Below are 26383 nucleotides of genomic sequence, written 5' to 3'. Positions count from 1 at the left end.
TATCAATGCACGCAGCGTGCAGGACAGGCACAGACTTGGGAGGCAGGCTGTCCCACGGCACGGAGTGACGTTCCACATCCTGGCTTGCCTGTCTTTCCACCATGCTCTGGTGAACTCTTTGGGGAGTTAGCAACCACTCACGTAGATGACGTGGCCTGGAGAGATGGATTTCAGAAACTCGGATGCCGTGGAGACATGTAAGGTAAAATGATCCCTGTTAGCCAGAGCATCCATGAGCTCACAGCGCAGCCTGCCCGCAGACATGCATCGGAAACCTGGTTTCTGCTATTCTCTCTCAGCTCTTTGGCTGTATTGTTATGAGATGGGCATTTTTTCCCCAAATAAAATAGATTTTTTTTTTCTGATTTGAATAGCCTTATATGATGGTTATAGAAAATGTGGAAAATACAAAAAAGCTGAAAGGAAAGAAATCCACTCAAAATATTTTTACCCACCGAGATTAACAACTGTAAGCAGTTGAGGGCTTTTTTTTTTTTTCCTAGTTATTTTCAATGTATCTTGACCTTTTGTACCTAATTTTTTGCTCAAACAACAGGGAAATCTATTGTCTCATACAACTTTCCTCTCCTCCCATTTGCTTCCTACTGAATGTCTTCAAACATGCCAGGCGCTTTGCCTCAGGGCCTTTGCACGAATTCTTCCCATTTTTGGAAGGTTCTTCATCTAAGTGACTGCATGGCTCCCTCCCTCACCTTTGTTCAAAGGTTCCCTTCTCTATAAAGCCTCTCCTGACCTCTCCATTCAGTTCGCACCTACGTTAGACAGACACAATATGGCCCAGTACTGGTGGCACCAAACTTATCGCCTGCTTATTATCAATATCATTATTCTAACTAATATTCTAAAACAAGCATTAGCCAACACTACTTTTTGTAAACATTTAAAAATGGCTACATGTAGCCTATTTCTTTCCTTTTTATTGTATGTATTGGGGTGATACTGGTTAAGAAAATTATGCAGGTTTCAGGTGCACAGTTTTTTGAATGAACCATACTTTATTAAAAAAATTTTTTTTTTTGCCCTGGCCGGTTTGGCTCAGCGGTTGGAGCGTTGGCCTGTGGTCCGGAGAGACCCGGGTTCGGTTCCCGCTAAGGGCACGTACCTCGGTTGCAGTTTGTCCCCGGCCCTGGTTGGTCGTGCGGGTGGCAGCCACTCGATATGTTCCTTCACATGGATGTTTCTCTCTCTCTCTCCCTCCCGCTCTATCTGAACAAAAAATGAAAAAATGTCCTCGGGTGAGGATAAAAAAAAAAAAATTTTTTTTCTTTATTGATTTTAGAGAGAGAGGAAGGGAGAGGGAGCGAGATAGAAACATCGATAAGAGAGAACATCAATTGACCGCTTTCTGCATGCCCCCACTGGGCATCAGGTCCGCAACCTGGGTGTGTGCCCTGACCGGGAATCAAACTGGTGACCTCTTGGTGCATGGGTGGATGCTCAACCACTGAGCCATACTGTCTGGGCTGAATGAACCATACTTTAATCATCACCCTACTGCTGGACAGTGTTTTGTTATTGTCAGTTACATAAACCTACTGTGAACCTCTTGTGTATAAAGTGTTTTTCCAATTCTTAGACATTAAAAGAGATTGTTAGACATGGGATTACTGTGTCAAGGTTTATTGTATTAAGACATTTGACTGCAAGTGATACAAACTCAGCTCAAACTGGCTTAAGCAAATTAAGAGAAGTTATTGGCCGGTGTATTTGCAAATGCAGGGGGTGGACTTCAGGTTGATCGATTCCAGAGGTTCAGTCCATGTCACTGGTGGTCTGGTTTGTATCTCTCATCTTTAACACCTGCTCTATGCACTGGCTTTATTCTGAGGCAGCCTCTTCCCTTCAGAGGATAATTGTTACCCAAAGCTCCTGTTTCTATCCTACCAACTCTGTCTACCGTCTCCTCTTAGAAAGATGTCCCATTCCCAATATTTTCAACAAATACTCAGGACAGATTCTCATTGGCTCACACTGAATTATACCATCTTTGAATCGCTCACTTTGACCATAGAACAAGGATACACGAGAGTGAGGATGATGATGTCATTTCACCCAAAGCACATAGTCTCAGGGTAGGGGGGCTGCTGATTCCCACAGGACACTCAGGGTGCTCTTACCCAACTAGGGGACGAATATTGGGCAGGCCCCAAATGACAGATCTTCATTTTACTTATGAACCTTTTAAGGGCTCTGTGTCTCAGTGTTATATAAAAAAAAACAAACTCAGAAAGTGAGAGCAGCCCAATCACACCCTAAGCTTACACTCTGGGGTGCATAATGCCAACTGGGTCAGATGGCAGTCCCCACTGGGCGGTAAGGGGCAGGAAGCTGGCCTCCGCTCCCTGGGGCCGAGCCCCTTGGCCTGTAATTGCATGCCTCAGAGCTGTTGGTGGCCGCTGGCTCCCTTAGTGCATGTTTAAGTTATGAGCAACGGAGACAAGTTCTAAATGTGCGGAGCAGAAATGTTCTCGCAAATTTCCCCAGGGATTCCGACAGCCGTGCTCTCCAGATGCGTCCGGAGGCTGCTGACAGTCGGTGCAGCTGTGGTGTTTGTTAAACAGGCTCCACACCGAGTGCTGACAGCCTGTGACTTCATTACCTTCACCTCTGCGGCCCGGCCCTGACCCAGCGCGGTCGGAGGAGAGCTCCGCTCACAGTCGCCCATTGCCCGTCTCTCCTCCCACCTTGCCAGCTTGCAGTAGTTGTCGAGGTCGAGAGGGCCCTTGGCTGTTGTCCACTGTTAAATCTGCACCTGCCTTAAAGGCATAGCTGGACTTCTGTCGGACCTGTGGTGGCTTTCGGCCACCCTTAGCCAAGTCTGTGTGGGGCTCCAGGGCACCTACTTGTAATCCCTGCCCTGGTGGGTCATTCTGGCCCAAGCCTGCTGTTCTTACAGACCTTGAGGGACGTTGGAAACATCCCGATGAAACCCCCAGGTGGCTCTCCTTCTGTGGGAGAGGGATTGTCTAAACCAGTGGTTCTCAACCTTCCTAACGCCGCGGCCCTTTAATACAGTTCCTCGTGTTGTGGTGACCCCCAACCATTTCGTTGCTACTTCATAACTGTAATTTTGCTACTGTTATGTCTCAGGCGACCCCTGTGAAAGGGTTGTTTGACCCTTTCCTTTGAGTCCATTCTTACCCCAGAATCAGGATTGTCACGTTCAGTTACAGGGAAAACAACCTTATTGTTTTCCACGCTTCAGAATTCCTCAGCGACCAGTGACGTCTCTGCAGGCCCTGCGCTGATGGCTGTTTGCTGGCACTTCATTGCGAGAACCGGGGAGCTGCTCACAAAGGGGGGCTGCCTGAGCCGGGGCCACGCGGCCAGCCCTGCAGGGCACCCTGGGTTCTCCGAGCAGGTTTTGCATTTTCTCACTTTTCATCTCACCAGGGAAATTTGATGGAGCCAATTTATAAATAAATGATTCATGTTAATCCTTCCCTTCTGCGAGGGCCTCCGGGTTAACCTGGGGACCTTGCTCACAGTTGCCTTGGGGTACGGGGGATAGAACAGTTTTAGTATTTCACTGGGCAGGCTGAACTCTCATGCAAACATAACTTTCCCGTGTAATTTTTGGGGTGTTTGAAAACATGAACGTTGACTCTGACCGAGGCAGAGAGAGAAATCTCACGACTCGGTGGCCAGCTCCTGTGCTGGAGTCCAGTGTAATCGAGGGGGTGTCCCCTCTGAAATCTGTAGCCCCGTGTATAGATGTTTGGTTATCACCAAATAACTCAATTAAAACTTCTTCAAGTAATGGTTTACTGCTTAGAAAGCAGGCTGTCTTTGTGGTGGTGAGTGGGGTGCTTTCCTGCTGTGCCCTCCATCCGGGTGCCCGGCCGAGCAGCGCAGGTGGGGACAGAGCAGAGCACCTGTGCCAGGCGTTAGTGGGAGTTCCAAGGTTTTTGCTGCTGATAAACCAGTAACTCAAAAGCACAGAGCTAAGATACTCTAAAACCAGGTTGTAAAGGAAAAACCAGATTCTCACTTTGACTTGTTTCTATAAAAGTCAATTAACAGTTTAATGAACAGTTACTGAGCACTGACTGCAAGGTAGGCTCAGGGTCCCGTAGGGCATCTCGGTGCGCAGGGCGACCCTTCGAGGGGGGGATTCGCGGCCTGTGTGCACGTGCCAGTGTGGCCTGTGGGCTGCGTTCTTCGGGAAGGCTCAGCGCCCCTCTGTGCTGCGCCCGTGTCGCCTGGCACAGCTCAGCGCACACACCAGGCTCTGCCCTTCTCTGTACCAGTAAGAGCATCAGCGGAGATAACTGGAGCAGCCCGTGTCAAAACCAGAGAGGGGCCGGAACGTGATGGATGGTCGCACAGCCTGAGGAGTGGAATGTGGCGAGTCTCAGAAAGGACTTTACCCCCGGCTTCTCTCTCTGCTCCTCCCTCTTTGTAGCCAACCACGGCCAACCCTAGCTCCAGGGATTGCAAGTTTCAATTCCAACATCACCAATTAATCCCCTAGACTCTCAGTCTCAAATCCTAATTCACAGAAAATGAAATTCACTTGCTTCACATTGGGTCAGGTGACCCCTTGTGGCTTGGGGCAGGGGTACAAAGGACAACAGGGCTGTCCAGGGCCCATTTCTGGGCAGAGAGTGGGTCCCCAAGAGGGGACATATGATGAGCTGAGGGGGAGCAGTGACCTCCATGCCCCACACCTTTCTTACTCCTTGAATGAGCGCTTGCTACACCTGTGTCCGGAACCATTCGCTTCATTTTTTGGTTGGAGGGTGGATATATGCTCGTGAATATGGAGAGCTACCTGTGTTAAGTCAAACTGAGGCCAGTTATTGAAGCTGGACCTTGCTTTGGCATAGAACAGATCACAGAATTAGACAAAAGTGCTACCTAATTGATTTACTCCCCAAAAGGTTGAATTTTGAATACGGCTAAAATGTTTTCATTATAATTGTTACATCTACATTTGTAGACAGCTATCATTTAGGATCACTTGTTACTGTTTTTCTAAGTAGTCTTGTTGAGGTTTACACTGGATTTTAAACTCTATGCTAGGACTTTCTGCCGGCTGTGTCAGCAATGGCCTGTGCACGTAGATACCAGTGTTTACGTCATTATGGGAACAGTTTGGGTGACTGCGCTTCTCCTTTGCAAGTTTAATCTAGTTCCCAGCTCTCTATTCCCAGTTGCTAAATTCTCCAAGTCTCAGAGGTTGCTTAAGCATCTTCATTGTGAAGCTGGCCCCGGGGTGCTCAGAACACACTGGGAAGGGGTTGCTGCAGGTGGGGTGAGTCTGGAATCCCCTCACTCTGCTTTTCTTAGTTCTTAGAGTTTATAACGACAGTTCATTTTTAACTTCATTCTCTTGGAATTAAGAGAATTGTTGTTTAAAAGGGCGTATCGAATACGTTAATATACTCATGAATGAGACAACGTATCCATGAGGTCTTAAAATATTCTGAATAATATTTTCTTTCTTTTTAGCTGTCTCCGTTATGAGGTACAGCGCCTCTGCTTTTGGGTTTGCAGTAAGTAACCTGAAATGTACTTTTATGAAGTTTTGCATGTTTTTCCTGAGCCCATGGATATTGCCCTGGGCTCTCAATAAGAGGATGGTAGCAGATGACAGCTTACTTAGCATGACAAACATTCCTTTTATGGAACTAGCTTCTGGAAATTAGAATGTAACAGAAGTAAACAGCAATGATGCTGTTTAATTCTCCAGAAGAGATTAGGGGATCACATTTTCCACAGCTGGTTGTGGGGATGTTTGAGGGTTTTAGCCCTTTCCAGCCCCTCACCCCCCGAGGGTGTAGTTGGAGAATGGGCTTTGCTGGTGTGGGCAGCGTGGGGCGGTGGCCACTAGGATAAGTCCGTCTGTACCCAGCTCCGGGTACCCTGGGTGCCCAGCCTGCCTCCTGACGGGCGCTGGCTAGAGAGAACGGGTTTCAGATATTTTGCAGACGAGGCATGCTGAAAACGTGGGTGAGCTTCCCCACCTGCCCTCCCGAGTGCCGCTATTTTCCAAGGGGTATGTCACAATGGCTCTCACAGAGGATGCACGTAAAACGTCCCACCTGCAGCTGTAGGTTCCCTGTACCTAAAGGCGTGTTCCTGTTCCCAACCCACTTCCTCCTTTTGTTGTGAAAATTTAATGTTTTGGGGGTTGCAGATCTTTTCAGAATCTTGAGAAGGAGTGGACTGTCTCTCCAGAAGAATGCGTGCATGTTCGCACACGCACGCACGCACACACACGCACACACACACATTCTCTGTCTCTTTCCTACAGTCCTCTCTCTTTCTCTTTTTCTCCCGTCCTCCGGCGTCACACGTTCACTCATTCATTCAAACAAAAACAGTGAATGTTGTATACAATTTCAGGGTGTTTGCAGGCTGCCCAGAGCCCTTGGGTGACCACTCTGTCCCTGGACCCCATATACAACAATCCCGTTGAAAGCCAGAAATCAGTTCCTCACCCTTAGTATTTCACTTGTGGCACACAGTTCAATGCTGAAATGGCCTTGCTTGCCACGGGCAAACCAATTTCACGTGTCAGAAGAGTGTGATCCCCCATATCTCCAGAGTGCTGGCAGCCGGGGGCCCTGGAGCAGACCCACCATGCCTCAGGGCAGGTTTCCCAGGCTGTGGAGCAGAGCAAGGTGTGAGAAGGGGGAGCTGGCGTGGGGGTGCCCTGGGCTCCCGAGCCCCAGGGTCCACTGCGAGGAGGAAGCGGATGGCCCGCGTCATTACGCTGCAAACCCTGTTTGCTCTGAGGTCGCTTGCTCAGATGTTCCCAGTCACAGAATCATTGCCTTGTCTTCACAGTCATGTTCTATTAACTCAGGAAAACCACTAATGCCCTGTCTCCTTCTCCTAGTTTGATGCCATCCTTGATGTCCTGTCATCGGCGATTGTCCTGTGGCGTTACAGCAATGCGGCCGCTGTACACTCTGCCCATAGGGAATACCTGTAAGTGGATTTTTACCTTCTTTCAGACTGCAGTGCCCTTGCAAATGAAGGCCACATAATTAGGTTGTCAGCACAACTTACCCTGCAGCTTTGGTCCCAGTGACAAGAATAAGGTCCTCAAATTGCCCTGAGAATGGCTGGCTGGTGAGATGTGAGCAATAGGCCCCTTCTGCAGTGGTCAAGGAGATGGGATGACTCTTTATGATACTCTGTTCTCTGCTTGGAGTCTGGAGTGAACACTTGTGTGCTCATTTGTCTGTCTAGCCCTCTGTCCATCCATCCATTGGTCCATCTATGATCTTCCATCCTCTTTCTCTTTGCGTTATTAGAATCGTTGCTCTCTTAAATTTTCATGCTTTCTTCTTTCTTACTAGGTTGAGTTTTCCAGGGTAGTTTCCAGAAGACATCTTGAGGGCATTATAAATTACTCTACTTGTCTGTCATCCTGTCTGTGTCAGAGGTATTGCTTGCCTCAATCTCCACATACTGTGGGGGATGGTTCTGTCTTTGAGGGATTTGTGTTTGTAACCATAAAATATGTGTCTTTTCCAGTTTCCATCTCCTTAGTCCATTTGTAATCCTCAGGTTGATAACAGTGAGATTTCCTGGCTTTGAATCTCAGCTTCCCAACTTGTTATCTCTGTGACTGTGGGAAGCTCCTAACTGCCCTGTGCCTCATTTCCTCGTCTGGAAAGGCAGGAAAACCATACCTCCTGTATTAGGGCCATTGGGACGATTATATGCGTGAAATATAATCATCACAGTATGATACACACACGTGTGTGTGCACGTGCACACACACACACACTTTCGAACAGTGTTCAGCATGTAGTAAACCTTAGCTGCCATGATTATTAATTATTAAGGGGACTCCCCTGGGGCTGAGCCACCACTGGTCATTCGGGCAAGAGTTTCACCCCCACTCTGCAGCTTTTGCACAGTTGAATAAGAGTGAGTAAATGCCCCCTGCTGTGGTTTGTGGTGGTTCCCAGACAAAGGTACCCTTGGTAGGGATACTATGTCATACTCAAATATACAAACGTTGGGATACAAATGGTGGGTGCCGGGGACTCAGAGAGTAATATAGCTTACATTTCATGTGTCAAAGAAAGATTTGAGAGATGACATCATAACTGACTCACAAATAAGAAGGAATTTTAATTTAGTCTGTGTCAGCTTTAGGTAGAGCACAAAACTTCTTTTAAGTGTTAAATACGTATTTTGATGTTGTTAGCTTTTTCGACCAACATAATTAAAGTATAAAAATGATCCAATTTGTGATATCATAGATTATTGTTTAGGATAAGGTTAAGTTTGAAAAAAGTGAGTTGTGGTGAAAAAAAAATTAAGAAAACAATCGTAGTCAACTGATTTTGTAAAATTTCAAATGTCGGTGCTGTAAGGACCAGAGTTGAACGAACACTGGTCTAGCCCAAAGAGCAGCTAATGCACCTGCCCCAATTGTTGCTGGCTGTTCTGTGAGGGATGCAGGGAGATAATCCAGACAGTGCTGTCTGGAGAGATGCTCACATGTCAAGATCTAGTCCCTGTCCCGTCAGAAGAATATGTACTTTTTGCTTCTGTGGCTGCACTGTCCGAGACGGCAGCCACTGTCTGCTGGTACTAACCAAGAGCTGTTGTAAGTGTAAAACATATGCCTCATTCCAAAGATGTAGGAAGAAAAAAAGAATGTAAACATTGTATTAATAATTTAAAAAACATGGATTACATTTTGATATAAGAATGTTGTGGATATATTATTGGGTTAAATAAATTCTTAAAATACTTTTTACTTGCTTCTGTTTACTTTTTTTTTTTATCCTCACCCGAGGACATTTTTCCACTCAGATAGAGCGGAAAGGAGAGAGAGGAAGAGAGAGAAACATCGATGTGAAAGGGACACATCGAGTGGCTGCCACCCACACGACCCAACCAGGGCCGGGGACAAACTGCAGCCAAGGTACATGGCCTTAGCGGGAACCAAACCCGGGTCTCTGTGGACCGCAGGCTGATGCTCTAACCACTGAGCCAAACCGGCCAGGGCTCTGTTTACATTTTTAATGTGGGTTTTAGAAGTTTAGAATTGTATATGTGGCTTATATTTTTACTGGGCCTTGCCCTCAGAAGAGAAGGCTCTTCCCTTTGCCTTTTCTTATTTTAGAATTAATAATCCAAAATTTGATTTGCAATTCTAGAAGGAATTGAGGTCAGTGTTTCTCAATTTCTCTCTTCTAATTTGCTTTTTTTTTTTTAATCCTCACCCGAGGACATTTTTCCATTTTTTGTTGAGATATAGTGGGAGGGAGAAGAAGGGGGGGAGAGAGAGAGAGAGAAACATCGATGTGAAAGGGACACATCGAGTGGCTGCCACCCACACGACCCAACCAGGGCCGGGGACAAACTGCAACCGAGGTATGTGCCCTTAGCGGGAACCGAACCCGGGTCTCTCCAGGCCGCAGGCCAACGGCCTAACTGCTGAGCCAAACCAGCCAGGGCTAATTTGCTTATTTTTCATATGATTTTACTTATGCTAGTATGAGTTTCTTACATATTAGTCACAAGGCCACACGTTATTGTAACTTTTTTATAGTGTTGGGATCTCAGTCAGTGTTCGCCAGGTGACCTGGAGTTTTTCCAAGATTAAGTTTGATAACAAGAAATGTCTGTGGTTTCACTGTTTTTAATGATTCTAAAGCAGGTACTGTTTTTTAAAAAATGTATATCTATATTAATACCCAAAAGGCAAAAACTCACAGAGGAGTTATTTCGATAATTCCCAGATAATGGTTCACGTGGTGATGCCGGCTAATTCATTCAGAGACTCTTAATCTCCATGCAGAAACGACACTCACAATTCTCTATTGCTGGCTGCAGTTGCAAGTTTTAATCTCTGGCTCATTCCATGTAAATTAAAAATTCATGAAATCACTGCCAGCGGAGAAACTGGTGTTTGCATACAAATGAGCATGAATGAATTCTGAGAGGCAGAGCTAGGAAAGCGATTGGTTTCCAGTTACTTGCTGGAGAATAATGTTTGAGAGCATGGGGAAATACCCAACAGGTTCTCAGTTAATTCTTCGTGTGTTTCCTACTTGGACGGTAAGGTTCAGGGTGAATGTTGAGCTTGGACTTGCCAGTGCAGAGAGAATGATAGACAGGTTCCCCAGGTCTGCCACCTGCTGACTGCACCTGGGGGGGTGTTTGGTGGCCAGAGAGGAGACTCTGCCTTCAGCACTGGCACAGAGTGGAGCCCAGCCAGGAGTTCTGTTTACACTTTGTTAATGTGGTAAAAACACATAACATTCAATTTACCATCTTAAACATGTGAAGGGTACTGTTCAGTAGTGTTAAGTATAATCACACTGCTGTGAACAGATCTCCAGAACTTCATCTTGCAAAATGAAAACTCTACTCGTTACACTAACATTAATAGCAACTCTGTGTTCATCACACGAACTCCCTGTATCTCTCCCCCTTCCCTTGGCAACCACCCTTCTTCTGTCTCCAGGAATTTGACTACTCTACGTACCTCATATAAGAGAACCATACAGCATTTGTCCTTTTGTGACTGGCTTATTCCACTTAGCATACGGTCTTCAAGGTTCATCCACATTGTAGCATGTGTCAGACTTCTTTCCTTTTTAAGGCTCTATGATATTCCCTTGTCTGTATATACCACATCTCGTCCATCCATTCATCTGCTGATAGACATTTGAGTTGTTTCCACCTCAGCTGGGCCTGCTGAGTCAGATGATAGTATGACTTTTAATATTTTGAGGAACCTCCACACTATTTTCTATAGCAGTTGCTCTATTTTGTAATCCTACAAACTAGTTATTTATTTTAAAAAGCTTCCAATTTGGTCACCTTGTGGTGGGGAATCTAGGTGCGGAGAGGGCGGACCAGGTTTATGCATGGTCAGGATTTTCAGCCAGCGAGTGAAATAGAAGGGGGACAGGGAGTCAAGTTCATTTGTAAGGGAGCCCTAGGAACATGCCGGAATATCCAAGCCGGGGAGCGAGGGACGGGAGGGCCACAGCAAGGTCGGTGAGTAGTCATCGGGGGATAGAGATCTTGACAGTGGCTGGTGTGGGATGCTCATTTGAGAGTGGGATGCTCAAAACGAGAATTTCACAGGTGGTTCGTGTATTTGTGTGGACTTAGGGTGGGAGTGAGTGGCTGAGGTGGGGTAAGGACAAAAGGTCAGGGACAAATGTGAGGCCAGGGGTTGGCTGGATGCGCCGCATGGAATTGAGGGGGTGTTTGCAGACTTCGGGGAGGAGATGGAGGGAGTGGAGCAGGTGCTGATGTCCTGAGTGAATGAAGGAGCAGGGCCAGGGGTTTGGGGAGAGCAGGAGGGGCGGTCGGTGGTTCAGTCTGTGGGAAATGGGGTGTTGAGGGAGAAAGTTGGGGAAACTGGTTTGGACTCACCAGGAGGAAGACAGGTTTGCGATGTGCAGGAGAGAGGAAGCACAGCCTCTACCTCAGAGGCAGGAAGGACACCTCCGCAGGGAACAACCAGGTCGTGTCAGGCCAGGCGGTGAGGGGAAGGGCCAGGAGAGGGACTGAAGGCTGGGGACGGACTGGGACGGGACTGGGACGGAAGGGAGCAGTGCCACGTGGGGACACAGAGGAGTGGGAGGGTGGCTGTAAGGAGTGGTGGCGGTTGTCCTGGTGACAGGGGACTGCTGTGAGGATACTCGGAAAAACGAAGCACTATTTGTGCACTTCTGTTGTGATCCCCAAGGTTCATTCGGTGGAGAAAGCATGGAGCGGAGCAGTGTGTAGGGTCTTTCTCATCTGTTTCAGTAAGAGAGGGTAGCATCCCACACTCTTGTTTAGACAGAAAGACGCTTTACAGGGACACAAAGGAGACTGGCCGCGAGGTCGCCTCTGAGAGGAGGACGAGGGACAGACAAAGGGGGCAGACATTGTCTTTAGCCTCCAGACCTCTCTGGGTGATGGCTGTTCTCTGTCTGCAGTGTGGTAGCCATTAGCCACACACAGGTGGCCACTGAGTACTCGACATGCGACTGAAGAACTGGATTTTTAACTTTAATTAGAAAAGTAGATTTTTATTGATTTTTTTTAGAGAGAGAGAGAAAGGAAGAGGGAGAGAGAGAAACATCAATGTGAGAGCAAAACATTGACCGGCTGCCTCCTGCACCTCCCCTGTTGGGGATTGAGCCTGCAGCCCAGGCATGTGTCCTGGCTGCGAATCCAATTGGTGACCTTTTGGTGCCTGGGACGACCCTCAACCAACTGAGCCATGGGGCCAGGGCAACTTTAATTTTAATTAATTTAAATTGAAGTAGTCACACATGGCTAGTGGCTACCATGTTGGTCAGTGCCTCTTGAGATCGTTTGGTCATTTTTAATCTATTTTTAAAAAACAGACAAGTTACTAAAAAATCAAAGGCCAGGGGATATGGAAATGCAAGACAGACATTGAAGGGAGGAAGGAGTCACTGGAGGTGGAGGGTGTGGGAGAAATGAGTGTAGGAGGAACTTGGCGAGGCCCGGTGACACAGGGAATTGCACGCCTGTCCGAGGCATCCTCAGCCCCGTCAGGCACAGGACATGCAGCCTCTGCTGCTGTCCAGTGGGAGGGCCTCGGGATGCTTGCCACAGAGGTACAGATTGACGCCCGTCAGGGGCCTCTGACATTTTACATATGGTTGCAGCACAGGTGGGAGGCCCCAGGGAGGCTGCCCAGGCCCAGCTGTCTGGGCCAGCCATCAGCTCACCGAGACCGAGGGGGAGGCAGATGGGAGGCGGCTCGCCTTCCCAGGCTTCTAATCCTGCAGCACTAAGGCAAACACAGCATGGGAGGTTGTTCTCTTGTTCCAAATGGCCCGCTCAGCAGCATCTTTGAGAGCCCTGGCGGGGATGTTCTTAGAGAGACAGCAGCCCTCTGTGTGCCTTCTCACGTGAAATGGATGGGCACACTGGTTCTCACCCAGGCAGGGTATTTGCTCCGTTTTCTTTTCCAATTTATTGAGCCAAATGCTTGGCCTGAAAACCATCAGTCGACAGGACGGCCTGCTAGTCTTTTGCTTACTGGTTTCCGCAGCGCCCTTGCTGTTTTTGGAAAGAGCTCCAGAAACTGAAGAAGAAAAGTAACTGATGCAGTTAAGAAATGATGGATTGGCAATTTGCTTTTGCTTTTGGTGTCTGATCTAAGGAGATGGCAAAAGCAATGAGTTATACCAAGAACATATTGAAATAGTACCACGTCTATTATATTTGATGCGACCCTAAATTTGGGGCTCTGGGAAAGGGAATTGCATTTCCTTCACATTTTTCTAGTGCTGTTAACTTCACAGAGCTCCTGAGTGTATTTTAGCTCAAGAACAGACTTTGAACTCGAAGAATAAGTAACTTCGGAGATGGCCTCAGTGACTGATGAGAGCCTTCCCAGCAGGGCCTGCGCTCACCTGCCTTGAGGAGTTTGCACTTGGCCTTGGAGGCAGAGGGAGTTGCCTTCCACTGTCAGGAAAAGGACCCATGAAACCTCCGCAACACTGACATGACATTACTGGTTCTGGTGCTGTGGGTAGGACACAGTAGAGGAAGGAGTGTTCGCTTCCTTGGTCTCTGTTATGAGTTGAATTGTGTCCCCCAAAAGATAGATTGAAGTTCTAACCCTCAGTATCACAGAATGCGACTTCATTGGGAAACAGGTTCTTTGCAGATGAAACCTGTTAGGTCCTGGTCCGATATGACTGGGGTCCTTATAAGAAGAGGAGACACAGACAGGAAAGACGAAAATGACCATGTTGACAGGGGCAGAGGCTGGAATGATGTTACACGTCAAGGAATGCCAAGGGTTGTTGGTAAACACCAGCGGCCGGAAGAGGCAAGGAAGGATTCCGCCCTACAGGTTTCCCTAGAGGGAGTGAGTCTGACACCTTGATTTGGGACTTCTAGGCTCTAGAACTGAGCGAGAATGAATATCTGTTGTAGTAAATCCCCTAGTTTGTGGTGTTTTTATGGTCGCCACAGGACCCTCCCGCTGTTCTGAGAAGAGCTCACCTCAGACCTGCACCCGCCTGCCTGCGGCCTTACGTGATTGTTGATCTCCCAGACCTCAGTTTGCTCTGTGTGGACGGAGGGCCGTGATAACTGCCACATGGCACGTGGTGAAGATTACGTGTGTTGTTGAATGTAACATCAATATACACTCAAAAAAATGTTATTTATTTAATAATCATAATCCTCACCCAAGATATTTTTCCATGTATCTTCAGATAGAGTGGGAGGGAGGGAGGGAGGGAGAGAGAAACATTGATGTGAGAGAGACACATCCACTGGTTGCCTCACCCAAGACCCTGACCAGAGCCAGTGACTGAACCACAACCGAGGTACATGCCCTTGACCGGAATCGAGCCCGCAGCTCTGATCTGTGGGCCAGCACTCTAACCGCTGAGCCAAACCAGCCAGGGCTATTTCATAGTTATTTTTAATTAATCATACTGGGATGGTTTGAAATTGCTCTGTTTTATTTTGCTTTTCAAGAGCATAGAATAAAAGTTTGAAAATAAAAATGGAAAAACTCAAAGACACGCTTTGGCATATGTAGAAAGTTGCTTTTGACCTCGGGACATGGGGTAGTAGTGTGATGGAGTAATAAAAGGTCATTCCTTGGTTTCCTGATTTCATCACCTGTCTCTGCCCCAACCCCCACCAAGCGAAATCTGGAACAAGAGAAAGTAGTGCATGATTACTGTAAAAGGTTGAGGTAGCTCAGAGGAATAAGGAATATAGTGATGCACACTTGTTCTAGGGCCCCCCGGAGCTAACATTTGATGTAGAGTGTGTGTGCATGCGTGTGCAATGTCACACATGTGTCTTTTCTATTAGCATAGAGATGTTGTATATATACCCTTTGCAAAACTGCGTCTTCTCTACTTACCAGCATGTTTTGAACATCTTTTCATCTTAGGATAGAGGTATGTTATTTTTTGATAGCTATGTGGTATTCTGTGTATGGATTTAACATATTTTGTTTAATCAGTTTTCTACAGAAGACGTGGGTTACTTCCACTGTCTCGGGGTTCAGAACAACTTGAAATAACTGTTCTTACACATGTGTATTTTAATGCTTGCCCTCTTATTTTTTAGCATTCATTCCTGGAAGTCTGGGTTAAAGAATTTGCTCACACCATTTTGATGCCTGTTGTCAAATTCTGCTCCAAAGGGGCTGCCCTGACTTACATTCCTGCTGGGGGGTTAGGGTGTCTGTGGACCCCTTGAGCTCTGAGTCTTAGATTCTTCACGAACTTAGCCACCTGTCCAGGTGCAAAGCTGACATCTCCATGTGAATATGCATTTCTTTAGTTACCCGTGCAGTTGAGCATGTTCTCACATGCTGGTTGTCATCTGTATTTCTTTCTGGAAATGGGTTGCCAGAACCTCAGATGGGAACGAGAAGACTTTTATTTCCATTTGGGACGTTTCCCAAACTCCAGCTACTAGAATTCAGGTGTGACTAAGGAAGTGCAACTTAGTAATTGACCAGGTCCTTCCTACATCATCTCCCATTACCTGTATTATTATTTATTATTATTATTATTATTATTATTGCAGTGCTGTTTTTCCCCATAGATCTAATTACCTGTATTTAATTTATATATTGGTACATTTGTTTATTGTTCATTGCTCTCACAAAACTAAGCTGATGAGGGCAAGGGTATTCCTTAACTGTCTTATTTTTTTCATTCCCAATTCCTAGACTAATGCTTGGTACTTAGTAGGTGCTCACTAAAGAGCTCCAGAATGAAAGATTGAGCTATAGAATACCTTTGTCTTACGGAAAGTTTTGACATCCTTTATGAAGATAATAATAATAAGTATTTACAGAGCACACCTGCTTTGTGCCAGGTGTCATGCCAGGCTCTGTTAGGTGGAGGTAGAGAAGGAAAATATTGTTCCTGAAGACTCATGAGTAGTCATGGATACAGCTGGGACTTGAACCTAGGTCTTGCTTGCTCTGAAATTTGCTCATAACCATCATCCAGTGTTACATTTCCAAATGATCGTTTGTGTGTCTGTTTTACCAAATTTTTTGGTACCCCCCACCCCGCACCCCATTCCTGCTGGAAATGCCCATTCCCAGCGATTAGCTGCAACCCAAACTTAATTAAAGGCAGAGGGAAAGTGACTGTGGATCCAGAAGAATAAAATGATCCAACTTGAAAGGAGACCTGGGCCTTGGTTCTAATTCTGCAAGGTGGGGAAATGGTCGTTGGCCAGACGTGGATGAACTTGACGGGCAAGGCAGTGCAGGAGTGGGGTTGGCACATGCCCCAGACCCCTGGCAGGTGGCTGCCACAGCAAGCGCTCAGCCCTCCCGGGTCTCACAGGCCTTGCCAGTGCAGGTCTCTTGTCTGGCTGCAGCCTGGGCTTGTTCGTGTCTTTGAAACATCGGTTCCTGTTTTCAGGCCACTGAGTGGGGCCTTCTCGGTCCTGGACTGAGGGCTCTGCATCAAGGGCTAGGAACCGCCGTTGTCCCTGGCTGGGGCCCCTCCTCCGGTACCTGCTGCCAGGAGAGCCTCTGTCCCTGAGAGCACCAGGGCCCACCCGGCACTGGATGCTTCACCCTGAGGAGGGTCACCCTTGGAACTTGAGCCTGGAAGTCACAGTGTTTGTCACCGTCGCATCTTCCACGTTGAGCTGTGCTTGGAGGTGGATGGCTTAGTCCAGGAGCCCTCGTGATGTGGGGAGATTTGGGCAGGTTCTCTCCTTCTCTGAAGGGTCCTGGGCTTGGTTTCTCCATAGTTGTCTTTGACGTTTTAGGGTCCGAGTTTTCATGGCGTGTAGTTCTCCTTCCTTCATTGTCCAGATTTGTCTAGTGTGTTAGCTGTTGAACATTTAACATTCCATTTGATTTGCGTAGTACTTGCCATTAACTGCTAATCAACACTAGCTGACGATGACTTTCTTCTTTATATAGTTTGCGTTTTCTGAAAAGTATTTTACAAGGTACGTTGGTTATGTTCTTAATCCTATCTAGCACGCTCTTTTCCCTGTGGGGGAATATAAAGGCAATGGGAACAAAGAACGACGCTCTCCTGTGTTGAAACCAAACACAGTTAAAACGCTGCAGTTACCCTACTGGGCGCCGCCCCGGGCGCTTCTCTGGGACCTCCCGCCGCAGGGCAGTGGCTTTCCTCTGGGTCCGTGAGCTGGCCTGATTGGCATCCTGGTGACTGTTTTCTTCCCCTTTCCTGCCGTTCTCTAAATGGTTGTGCCCTTCAAGCTTTTAGTCACCATGGATTTTACAAGCATCTCTATATGATTCAGTTTATTCATGTCACTAAACAGAAGGCATCTAAAGGAATACTTGAGTTTTCTAAATAGTTTCTACCTGCCTCATAACCTGGTTATGAGGAACAAATGAGGTGATATCGGTCAGCTCCTTGGCCCAGTGTTTGATGATGTGTAGTGAATATCTGAATAATGGGGGATTTTCTTAAGAGTAGGCTTCCCCTGAAGCTGTTTCTGAATGAGGCGCAGATGGATGAAATTACGGAAGAAATCCCCACGAAGACGTTGAACACGAAGACTGTGCATGTTTCTGTATTTCCAACAACAGCGGGCTTCTAACTTTCTGTATCAGTGTAGTGCAGCGAGCTTCCCCTGGCATGCGTCTCCTCACACACACACATTTACATGCATGTAGTGGGTATACTCCTTGCGGTGCACATAGAATGTGCTGCTTTGGGGTAACTGTGAAGTGGGACTGATTCATCGAGTCCTGGAGACTGCGCAGCAGCATCCACAGTTACCCTCAAGCACGAGGCCCGCGGGGGGAGTCACAGTGTCACCTCAGCACTGCAGTGTGTTTCTGTCCTTGAGTGCTTTAAGTATGGAGGGTACAAGTGACTAAAATGGCGTCATGTTTATCCTTCTATGGTCTCTTAAAACTTATTTGAAACTAGTAGAAATGGGTAACTACCTGAATTTCCCTAGGTAATTTGATGGAATATTTTGTTCCATTAGAACATAAAAATAAACAAGTTTTCTTTCAGAAAAAAAAAAAAGAGTAGGCTTCCCAGGCAAAATAAAAATAAGTATTTTTTTAAAAAAAATATAATTCATGTAGCATATAGTTCATGCACTGAAAATGTCCACTTTTAGTGTATTCACAGAGTTGTACATCCATCCCCACAATCAATTTGAGAACATTTTCATGACCACAGAAAGAAGACTTCCTTAGCTCCCACCACTCTCCCCTCCCCAGCCCGAGGCAACCTCTACCCTACCGTCTGTTCCTACAGTTTTGCTGATTTTGGATCTTTCTTGTAAATGGAATCATACACTATGTGGTCCTTTGTGGCTTAGGAAAATGTTATCTTCTTCCACTTAGTCTTTCACTTACCTTAATGTCTTCAGCATCCCTCCACACTGTAACATGTATCAGTGTTACTTTTTATTGCTGTATAATATTCCATCATATGAATATACTACATTTAACTTACCCACTCATCAGCCAATGGGTATTTTGGTCATTTCACATTTTTACTGTTGTGAATAATGCTGTTGTGAACATGCTCATACAAATATTTGTGTGAAAATATGTTTTAGTTTTTCTTGGGTTTATACCTAGAAGTTGAATGGCTGGATTATGTGGCAAGTCTCTGTTCAACATTTTAGAATCCATCAAACCGCTTTCCAGGGTGGCTGCACCCTGTACATTCCCACCAGCAAGGTGTGAGGGTTCCAGTTTCTCCACATCCTTGCCAGCATTTGTTATTGTCTGTGTTTTTGATCTAGCCATCCTAGTGGGTATGAGTGGTCTCTCATTGTGGTTTTGATTTATTCTTGAGAGTTTATATATTTTTGAAAAATTATCTTTCTCTTCCTTTGTTTGATTCTGGGTCTTGCTTCCCACAGACCCTTAAGAAGTTGTATCATCCCTGCTAGTAAAGTAGCTGGTGTCTGGGGAAAGCCTCCTCCAAGAGCCCTTCGTCCCCTGATGACGACTTCCTGGCTCCTTACAGCTTTGCAGAATCTGGCCTTTGGCCTTACAGGCTGAAACTTGGTTTCAATGGCACAAAGACAGGGGACTCAGATTAATCAGGCTCACAGGACGGCATGTAAAAATGTCATTAGTGGGTGTAGCTTCTCCATTACAAAACCTTCTCTGGGTGTCCATGTGGTTTCCTCCATTTCCTCCTTGTAGGTAGACTGATACAGAAATCCTGGGCATTGGGCCAGCAGGGGTAGGTGAATGTGATGTTTCGTGACGTCGGGCACGGAGAGCCTGATGGGTCAGTCTGCACAGCACAGACGCTGTTCAGGTCTAAAAGGAGCCCCCTTTGAGAACAGGACGCTGGCTAGGATTTCCTTTTCCTTTGGGAAGCTCATGTCGGAGGGACCCATCATGTTTGCCTCTATAACCACCTTTTTTGTGTTTCCCTAGTTGACCAACCCCTTCTTTGTTTTGTGAGCTGCTGCTTTGATTATGTTCATACCGTCACAATCTGCTAGCAGCAGAGGAGGCTTCCTGCTCTTTTGTTTTAATTCTGTATTTTCTAGATTCTGTAGGTTCTGAACATGCAGCTGTGGATTTTATAGTTTGGCAGAAATCGTGGCCCGGGGGGGTGGGGTTGTAGAATTTCTGTCCCGATCTCTGAAAGGTTTTGATCTAAAGGTTTCATTCTTAGGACAGTCTTCATTACTGGTTTTCTTACCACGCTTTGGGCACCGCGCTGAGCACTGTTAGTGTCTGTCTCGTCTGATCTCGGAATAGCCTCTGAGACAGGTGCAGTGTCCCGGCCTCAGAGGGGAGCAAAGGAGGCGAGAGTGGCTGCCCACCCTCGTGGATTTGCACCAAGCCCTGCTGGACCCCAGAGCCTGGGGTCGATTTCTCTTCCCGGCAGTGCTATGTGGTCCCGCTGGGTGAGGGAGCCCCGTGGATTCACTGTGTGCTGATGACAGTTGTGACTGTGGACTCAGAGTGAGGAGGAATCAGGAGAGAACAGCGGGGACAGCCCCAGCCCTTCATCAACCCCCAGGGGGCCTTCTGTAAGCTTCACAGCCATGGGGGGAGGCGCTGGGGGGGGGGGGGGCTTGGTGACTGGCTCTCCTCTCATTTTCCCTGTAGCTCAGAAAGCAGTCGTGTTTCCAACCAGAGAGGCAAAAATCCGGGTTTGAGGTCTGTTTGTGCTACACATAATGTAACTACCCTTCACTTTCATTTTTTCCTCTGTTGGGTTAAAACTAAGGCTGCTGTTTTACCTGCCATGGAGGCAGTCAAGGGAAAGATGAAAAGGTAACATGTTTTGAAGAGTTGAAAAGTATGCCGAGCTGGTGTGGCACCAAGAGGTCGCCGGTTCGATTCCCGGTCAGGGCAGATGCCCAGGTTGTGGGCCCGATCCCCAATGAGGGCATGCAGGAGGCGGCCAGTTGATGTTCTCTCTCATCCATGTTTCTCTCTCTCTCTCCCTCTCCCTTCCTGTCTCTCTAAAATCAATAAAGAAAAATATTTTTTTTTAAAAGAGAAAAGTGTGTGTGTATGCATATATATATATACACATACATAGATACATACATAGGTACATAATACATACATACAGAAGTAAATATATAAAAGTAATATATTGAATACAATTAATAAACTTAAATGTGTGTGTGTGTGTGGTACGTGCCCCTAGCGGGAACCGAACCTGAGACTCTCTGGTCCACAGGCCAGCGCTCAACTGCTGAGCCAAACTGGCCAGGGCTAAACCTAAATTCTTAATTTAAAAATTAAATTTATTTATTTTTATTGATTTTTGAGAAAGGAAGCGAGGGGGCAGACAGAGGGAGAGAGAAACAAACACCGAGGTAAGAGAAACATTGATCAGTGGCCTCCTGTACACACCCCTACTGGGGCTCGAACCCGAAACCTGGGTATGTGCTCTGACCAGAAATTGAACCTGCCATGGCCAGGGCAGTGTTTAAATTTTATTTTATTGCAGTAAGAACATGTAACATGAGCCCACCTTGACAGATCTTTGAGGGGATAACGCAGCCTTGTTTCTAGGGGCGCAGTGTCGCATGGCTGATCTTCAGAACTTGTCCATCTTGCATGACTGAAACTGCGTGCCCGTTGATGAACAACTTCCTCATTGCCACTCCTTTAACTAAAATTCTTACATACGAGCCCCTAGAGTGGAAGGTCTGAGTGGATTCAGTGTACTGCACGAAAATTGCCCCAAGCTTTCAACGGCAGCGTCGACCATCCCCCAGCCCGTGGCTTTCCTAGGGCAACCGTGAGAATAGGCAAACTTGCTTTGTTACTCTCTCTGCTGTTGTGTTTGTTGCTGCAAAGGGATCATTTTCAGCCAATAAATCTTTTGCTCATTTTTGCATGTGTTTTTAATGAGAAAACCCCTGCGCAAATAGCCTCAGTGGTGTGAAAGTCCCTAAACACACCGGATACGGACTTTACCTGCTTTAAATTCAAAGTTCAGATTCTTGCCCTCTCCCAAGGTGACTGAGTGGAAAGCATGGGTTACTGAGGTGTAGTTCTTCTAGGATACGATGGCATATTTTGGAGTCTGACATTGAGAATCCTCCTGAAATATTAATGGTGCGAGGGTCTGTCGACAAGTCCTGAGAGAGCGGCTGGAAAATACCGTATTTGGGTCTTTGTCTCAAGATCCCCGTTACCCCTCTTTGGAGCAGGCAGCCCTGCTGGCCCCAGTGAAGACCAGCCTGGCTGGATGTCCACGCTTCCTCGGGGTTCGTTTGGCTGTTGGGATTGACGACTCAGGAAAGGTGGTCATGGAGAGACTTCTTTCCTGCCTTTTCCAAACACAGTAAGGACTTAGGGGTCAATAAATCTTGAGGGACTTCCGCGAAATGTCAGAGAATCTAAATTTCACCCTTAGTTTGAATCCTCTGTAATCTGTGTTTCTGGATGTCAAGTGATGATCGAGGCCTCTGGTGTCTGGTCAGGGACGTGTTCTGTCAGTTTAGCACGCATTTTGTTCCATGTGCGAGAAGGTAAATTTGTTTTGAAAAAGTCCGTTTTTACTGATCAGCTTTCTGCGAGCAGATGCGTTTTCTAACACCTGGCTCTGACAGGTATTTATTGATTCAGCAGTGAGTTACTGAGTGCCCGCCGCGTGCCAGGTACTCTCCCAGGCACTGCAAAACGAGAGAGGCCGACTCCCATTCTCAAGGACAGCCATGTAATTGCAGAGAAAGGAGAGCTGTGGAGGAATCAGCCAGGGCAGTGTGACAGTGTGACGGTGTGACAGTGTGACAGGGGCTCCTCCGAAGCTGGGGGCAAGAGTACTTCCCATGGGAGGAAGGAGAAAAGTATTCCTGGACAGAGGGATCGGTGCAAAGGCTCAAACCAGCTTGATGTATTTGAGGGTCAGAAAAATAGGAGCCTCTAGCTGGACCAGTTAGTGAGGGGCAAATGGGAGGTGAAGCTGGGAGGCGGCCAGGGCCTGGGGACCCTTTGGGAGAAATTTTGATTATAAGAGCAGTGGGAAGCCATAGGCAAGTTATTAAGCAGGGAGTAAGTGATCTGATTATGTAATTAATGTCGGAGATCTCAGGTGGTTCATCAGGAGGGAATTCTGCTATTCTTGTAAATGTATGAGGCCCTATGTTGTTTATTTGTTTCTTTTATTAATCCTCACCCAAGGATATTTTTTCATTGATTTTTAGAGAGAGTGGAAGGGAGGAAGGGAGGGAGGGAGAGAGAGGGAGAGAAACATCCATTCAAGAGAGAGACACATCCATTGGTTGCCTCCCACACAACCTGACCTGGGCTGGGGATTGAACCTGCAACCCAGGTACGTGCCCTTCACTGGAATGGAAACCAAGACTCTTCAGTCTGTGGGCTGGTGCTCTAACCACTGAGCCAAACCGGCCAGGGCTTTATGTTGTTTCTCCAAAAATAAAAATAGTTTTATTTATTTCAGTGTTTATAATTATGCATATTAGTAGAACAAATACATTTAGGTGAATAGAAATTTAAAATGAAAGTTTTCTCTCATTCATAGTTGCTCTCATCTTCCACACCCCCTCCCCCCAGTCCCATAAAGATAATCATAATGAATAGTTTGGTGTATGTGCTTCCAGAATATTTTCTGTGTAAAGAAAATCAATGTAATATACACCCATGTGCTTTATTCACACAGATATACACACATGACTAAGCGTAAATGAAAATAGGATCTTTCTGTACATATTGTCCTGGATTCTGCTCCTTTCTTCTAACACAAAACCAAGGACATTCTGAATCTTCTGTCTGTATATCTAATCCATTCATTTTAAGGGCCTCATGGAGTTCTGCTGTTGACTGTGTGACCATTTACTGTACAGTCGCCTGCTAGGGAATCTGAGTTGCTCCAGCCTTTGCTGTTTTAGACTGTTATGCCATTTGTTGCTTGTGCATGAATCTGTGCGCACCTCTTTGTGAATTCCTTCTGGCCCTGTGTTTGAAATATTGGGTGCTTTTTTCTTCAATAAGAGTCAGCTAAACTGTGGTTTTAGAAAGCATTCACGCATCCTAGCCCCATTTGTATTCCGAATGAGGGTGAAGGCGAGTGTGTCTTACACAGGTGACCTGTCAGTCCCCAGGTATGGTGGGGCTGTTGTTTGCCCCTCATGTGTGATCGGAGTTGTTCACGAGGTGGCCACTGTGCCTGGAAACGCTGCCAGCCACAAAGCTGCCAGCCACCAAGCAGAATGAGAGACATATGCAGGGAATGGTAAGCGCGTCTCGTTTGTATGCGCGTCCAGCCGGCGGTATTCCCTCGGCGCCCTTCACTGCGGCACAGCTGCCGGTCGGTCGGCGTGAGGCTGCTTTCCTGAATATCATGAGTAACCAAAGCCAGGGACAGGCTTACAAACAATAGACTACACAAACCTGGGTCTGCCCTTCATGTAATTAGCTGCGATTCTGCATTTCCAGAAATCTGATTATCGGAGGCAGTGGCAAGCATGTTCAGGATCAAAGACACATTTCCTTATTATCGGATCTACGTTTTGCATGGATTATACCTTAATAAAAGCACAGGAGCTTAGGGAGGAAAATATGGCTGATGGAAGGTCTTGGGAGAAAGCAGTGACTTTCTGCGTGTGTGTTAACACCCAGCCCTGTGACCGTCCGGGAGGACGGGCCTGACTGGGGGAACTGCACCGTGCTTGGTGCAAGCTGTCTGCTGTTGGGCACCAGGCCCGTGTCCACCCCACCTCACTGTGGTTGGCCACTGTCCACGGCCTCTTTCTGCTCGCTCCACCCCAGGGAAGTGCACGCCTGCAGGAGAACTCTGAGGATACATGTAGGCTACCAGCCAAAGTACATATTTCAGTGGCCATTGAAAAGGGGGATTTTAAATGGCAAAGCTGAACAGATATCCCCCCCGCCCCCAACTCCCTTCTCTCCATCAAAACCAGACTGTGATATACGCTGGTAAGTGTTGTTGGATCTCAAGCCAGAAAGAAGCAAGGCATAGTTGAAGAGATGTAGAAATGTATGTAAATCAGTTTTACTTTGGAGACTAAACTGTCTAATATTTTATTGGCCCATGTCAAAGGAAGGGTGGAGCCTGTGTGTGTACTGGGAAATTTATCGTGGAAGAAAATACATTTGCACATTAGCTACTTTCCAGAAATAATTACTTTGATTTATTCTCCTTCCAACTCCAGAGGGAAGCTGAGGTTATTAGATTGAGAGCCAAAGAAGGCATATGTTACTGAGTTAAAGAAAAGGCATTAAACTAGTTACGTGGGTTTTTTCTTACAGAATAAAAATGATTTGGGTAGATTTACTGAGGAAGACTTTTTTCTTTTTAAATTTCTCTGGGGCCCATTTCACATTGGGAAGTCCACCCTTTTTTTCCTGACTGCCTCTTAGGGGGCATCATAAGAGGCATCCATGGGGGGGCTGTTTCTTGGGCATCTGAAGAAATAGGAGCCTTTGCAGAATGAACTGTAAGGGGGCAGAGCAACACCCTCCCCCCTGCAGCACCCTCCCCCTGCAGCACCCTCCCTCCTGCAGCACCCTCCCCCCTGCAGCACCCTCCCCCTGCAGCACCCTCCCCCCTGCAGCACCCTCCCCCTGCAGCACCCTCCCCCTGCAGCACCCTCCCCCCTGCAGCACACTCCCCCCTACAGCACCCTCCCCCTGCAGCAACCTCCCCCTGCAGTAACCTCCCCCCTGCAGCACCCTCCCCCCTGCAGCACCCTCCCCCTGCAGCACCCTCCCTCCTGCAGCACCCTCCCTCACAGCACCCTCCTTCACAGCACCCTCCCCTCTGCAGCACCCTCCCTCCTGCAGCACCCTTCCTCACAGCACCCTCCCCCCTGCATCACCCTCCCCCCTGCAGCACCCTCCCTCATAGCACCCTCCCCCCTGCAGCACCTTCTCACAGCACCCTCCCCCCTGCAGCACCCTCCCTCACAGCACCCTCCCCCCTGCAGCATACTCCCCCCCGCAGCAATCTCCCTGTCTCTTGCTTTTGTTTGAGACCAGTCTCACTTTCTGGTTTGGGGTTCAGATGAGGGTTTGGGACTCAGATGGGGGTTTGGGGCTTCCCAACCTTCATGATTGTGGTTTTCCTGTGAAGGCCTGGAATGGCCATGGGACTGGGCGTGGCCTTGACACCTAGTGCCCTCTCTTCCCCAGGGTAGCAGTCTTCCCTATTGCATTCTATTCTTTTTTTTTTTTAAATTAATTAATTTATTTTTGTTACAGATGTTTCTCCTTTTTCCCCCACTGATTCCCTCCTCCCCCCTCCGCCCTGTCCCCAGCTTTGTTGTCCATGTCCACTGTTCATGCATACATGCATATAAGTTCTGTGGTTTATCTCTCCCCCCCCCCTCTTCTGGGGATTGTCAGTCTGTACCCCACCTCCACGTCTCTGGGACTACCCCATTCCTCAGACTGTTATGTTCATTATATTCCACAAATAAGTGAGATCATATAATATTTGTCTTTCTCTGTTTGGCTTGTTTCTCTTAGGATAATACTTTACAGTTCCCTCCATATCGTCTCAAAAGATAAGAGATCTTTCTTTCTTACAACTGCACAGTACTCCATTGTGTACATGTACCACTGCTTTTTTATCCATTCGTCTACTGATGGACATTTGGGCTGTTTCCAGATCATAGCTATTGTAAATAGTGCTGCTACAAACATGGGGGTACATATATTCTTTCTGATTGGTGTTTCAGGCTTCTTAGTATATACTCCTAGAAGTGGGATCACTGGGTCAAATGGCAGTTCAATTTTTAATTTTTTGAGGTAACACCATATTGTTTTCCATAGTGGCTGCACCAGTCTGCATTCCCACCAGCAGTGTACTAGAGTCCCCTTTTCTCCACACCCTCGCCAGCACTTGTTGTTTGATGATTTGTTGTTGGCAGTCATTCTGACAGGTGTGAGGTGATACCTCATTGCATTCTATTC

The 26383-nt window shown here is 47.0% G+C and overlaps 1 protein-coding gene across 1 annotated transcript in view; it reads left to right on the top strand.

The window, feature by feature from the left end:
- Positions 1-26383, top strand: part of TMEM163 (transmembrane protein 163) — a 249137-nt gene that overhangs the window by 149922 nt on the left and 72832 nt on the right. The window contains exons 3-4 of the mRNA XM_036254421.1: positions 5476-5519; positions 6869-6960. Coding sequence (XP_036110314.1) covers positions 5476-5519; positions 6869-6960 — 136 coding nt within the window. The remainder of the gene's footprint in view (positions 1-5475; positions 5520-6868; positions 6961-26383) is intronic.

The sequence above is a fragment of the Molossus molossus genome, unplaced genomic scaffold (genome assembly GCF_014108415.1).
Source record: "Molossus molossus isolate mMolMol1 unplaced genomic scaffold, mMolMol1.p scaffold_m16_p_11, whole genome shotgun sequence".
In the NCBI taxonomy this organism is placed as follows: domain Eukaryota; kingdom Metazoa; phylum Chordata; class Mammalia; order Chiroptera; family Molossidae; genus Molossus; species Molossus molossus.
This window is presented reverse-complemented; position numbering and strand designations above follow the sequence as displayed.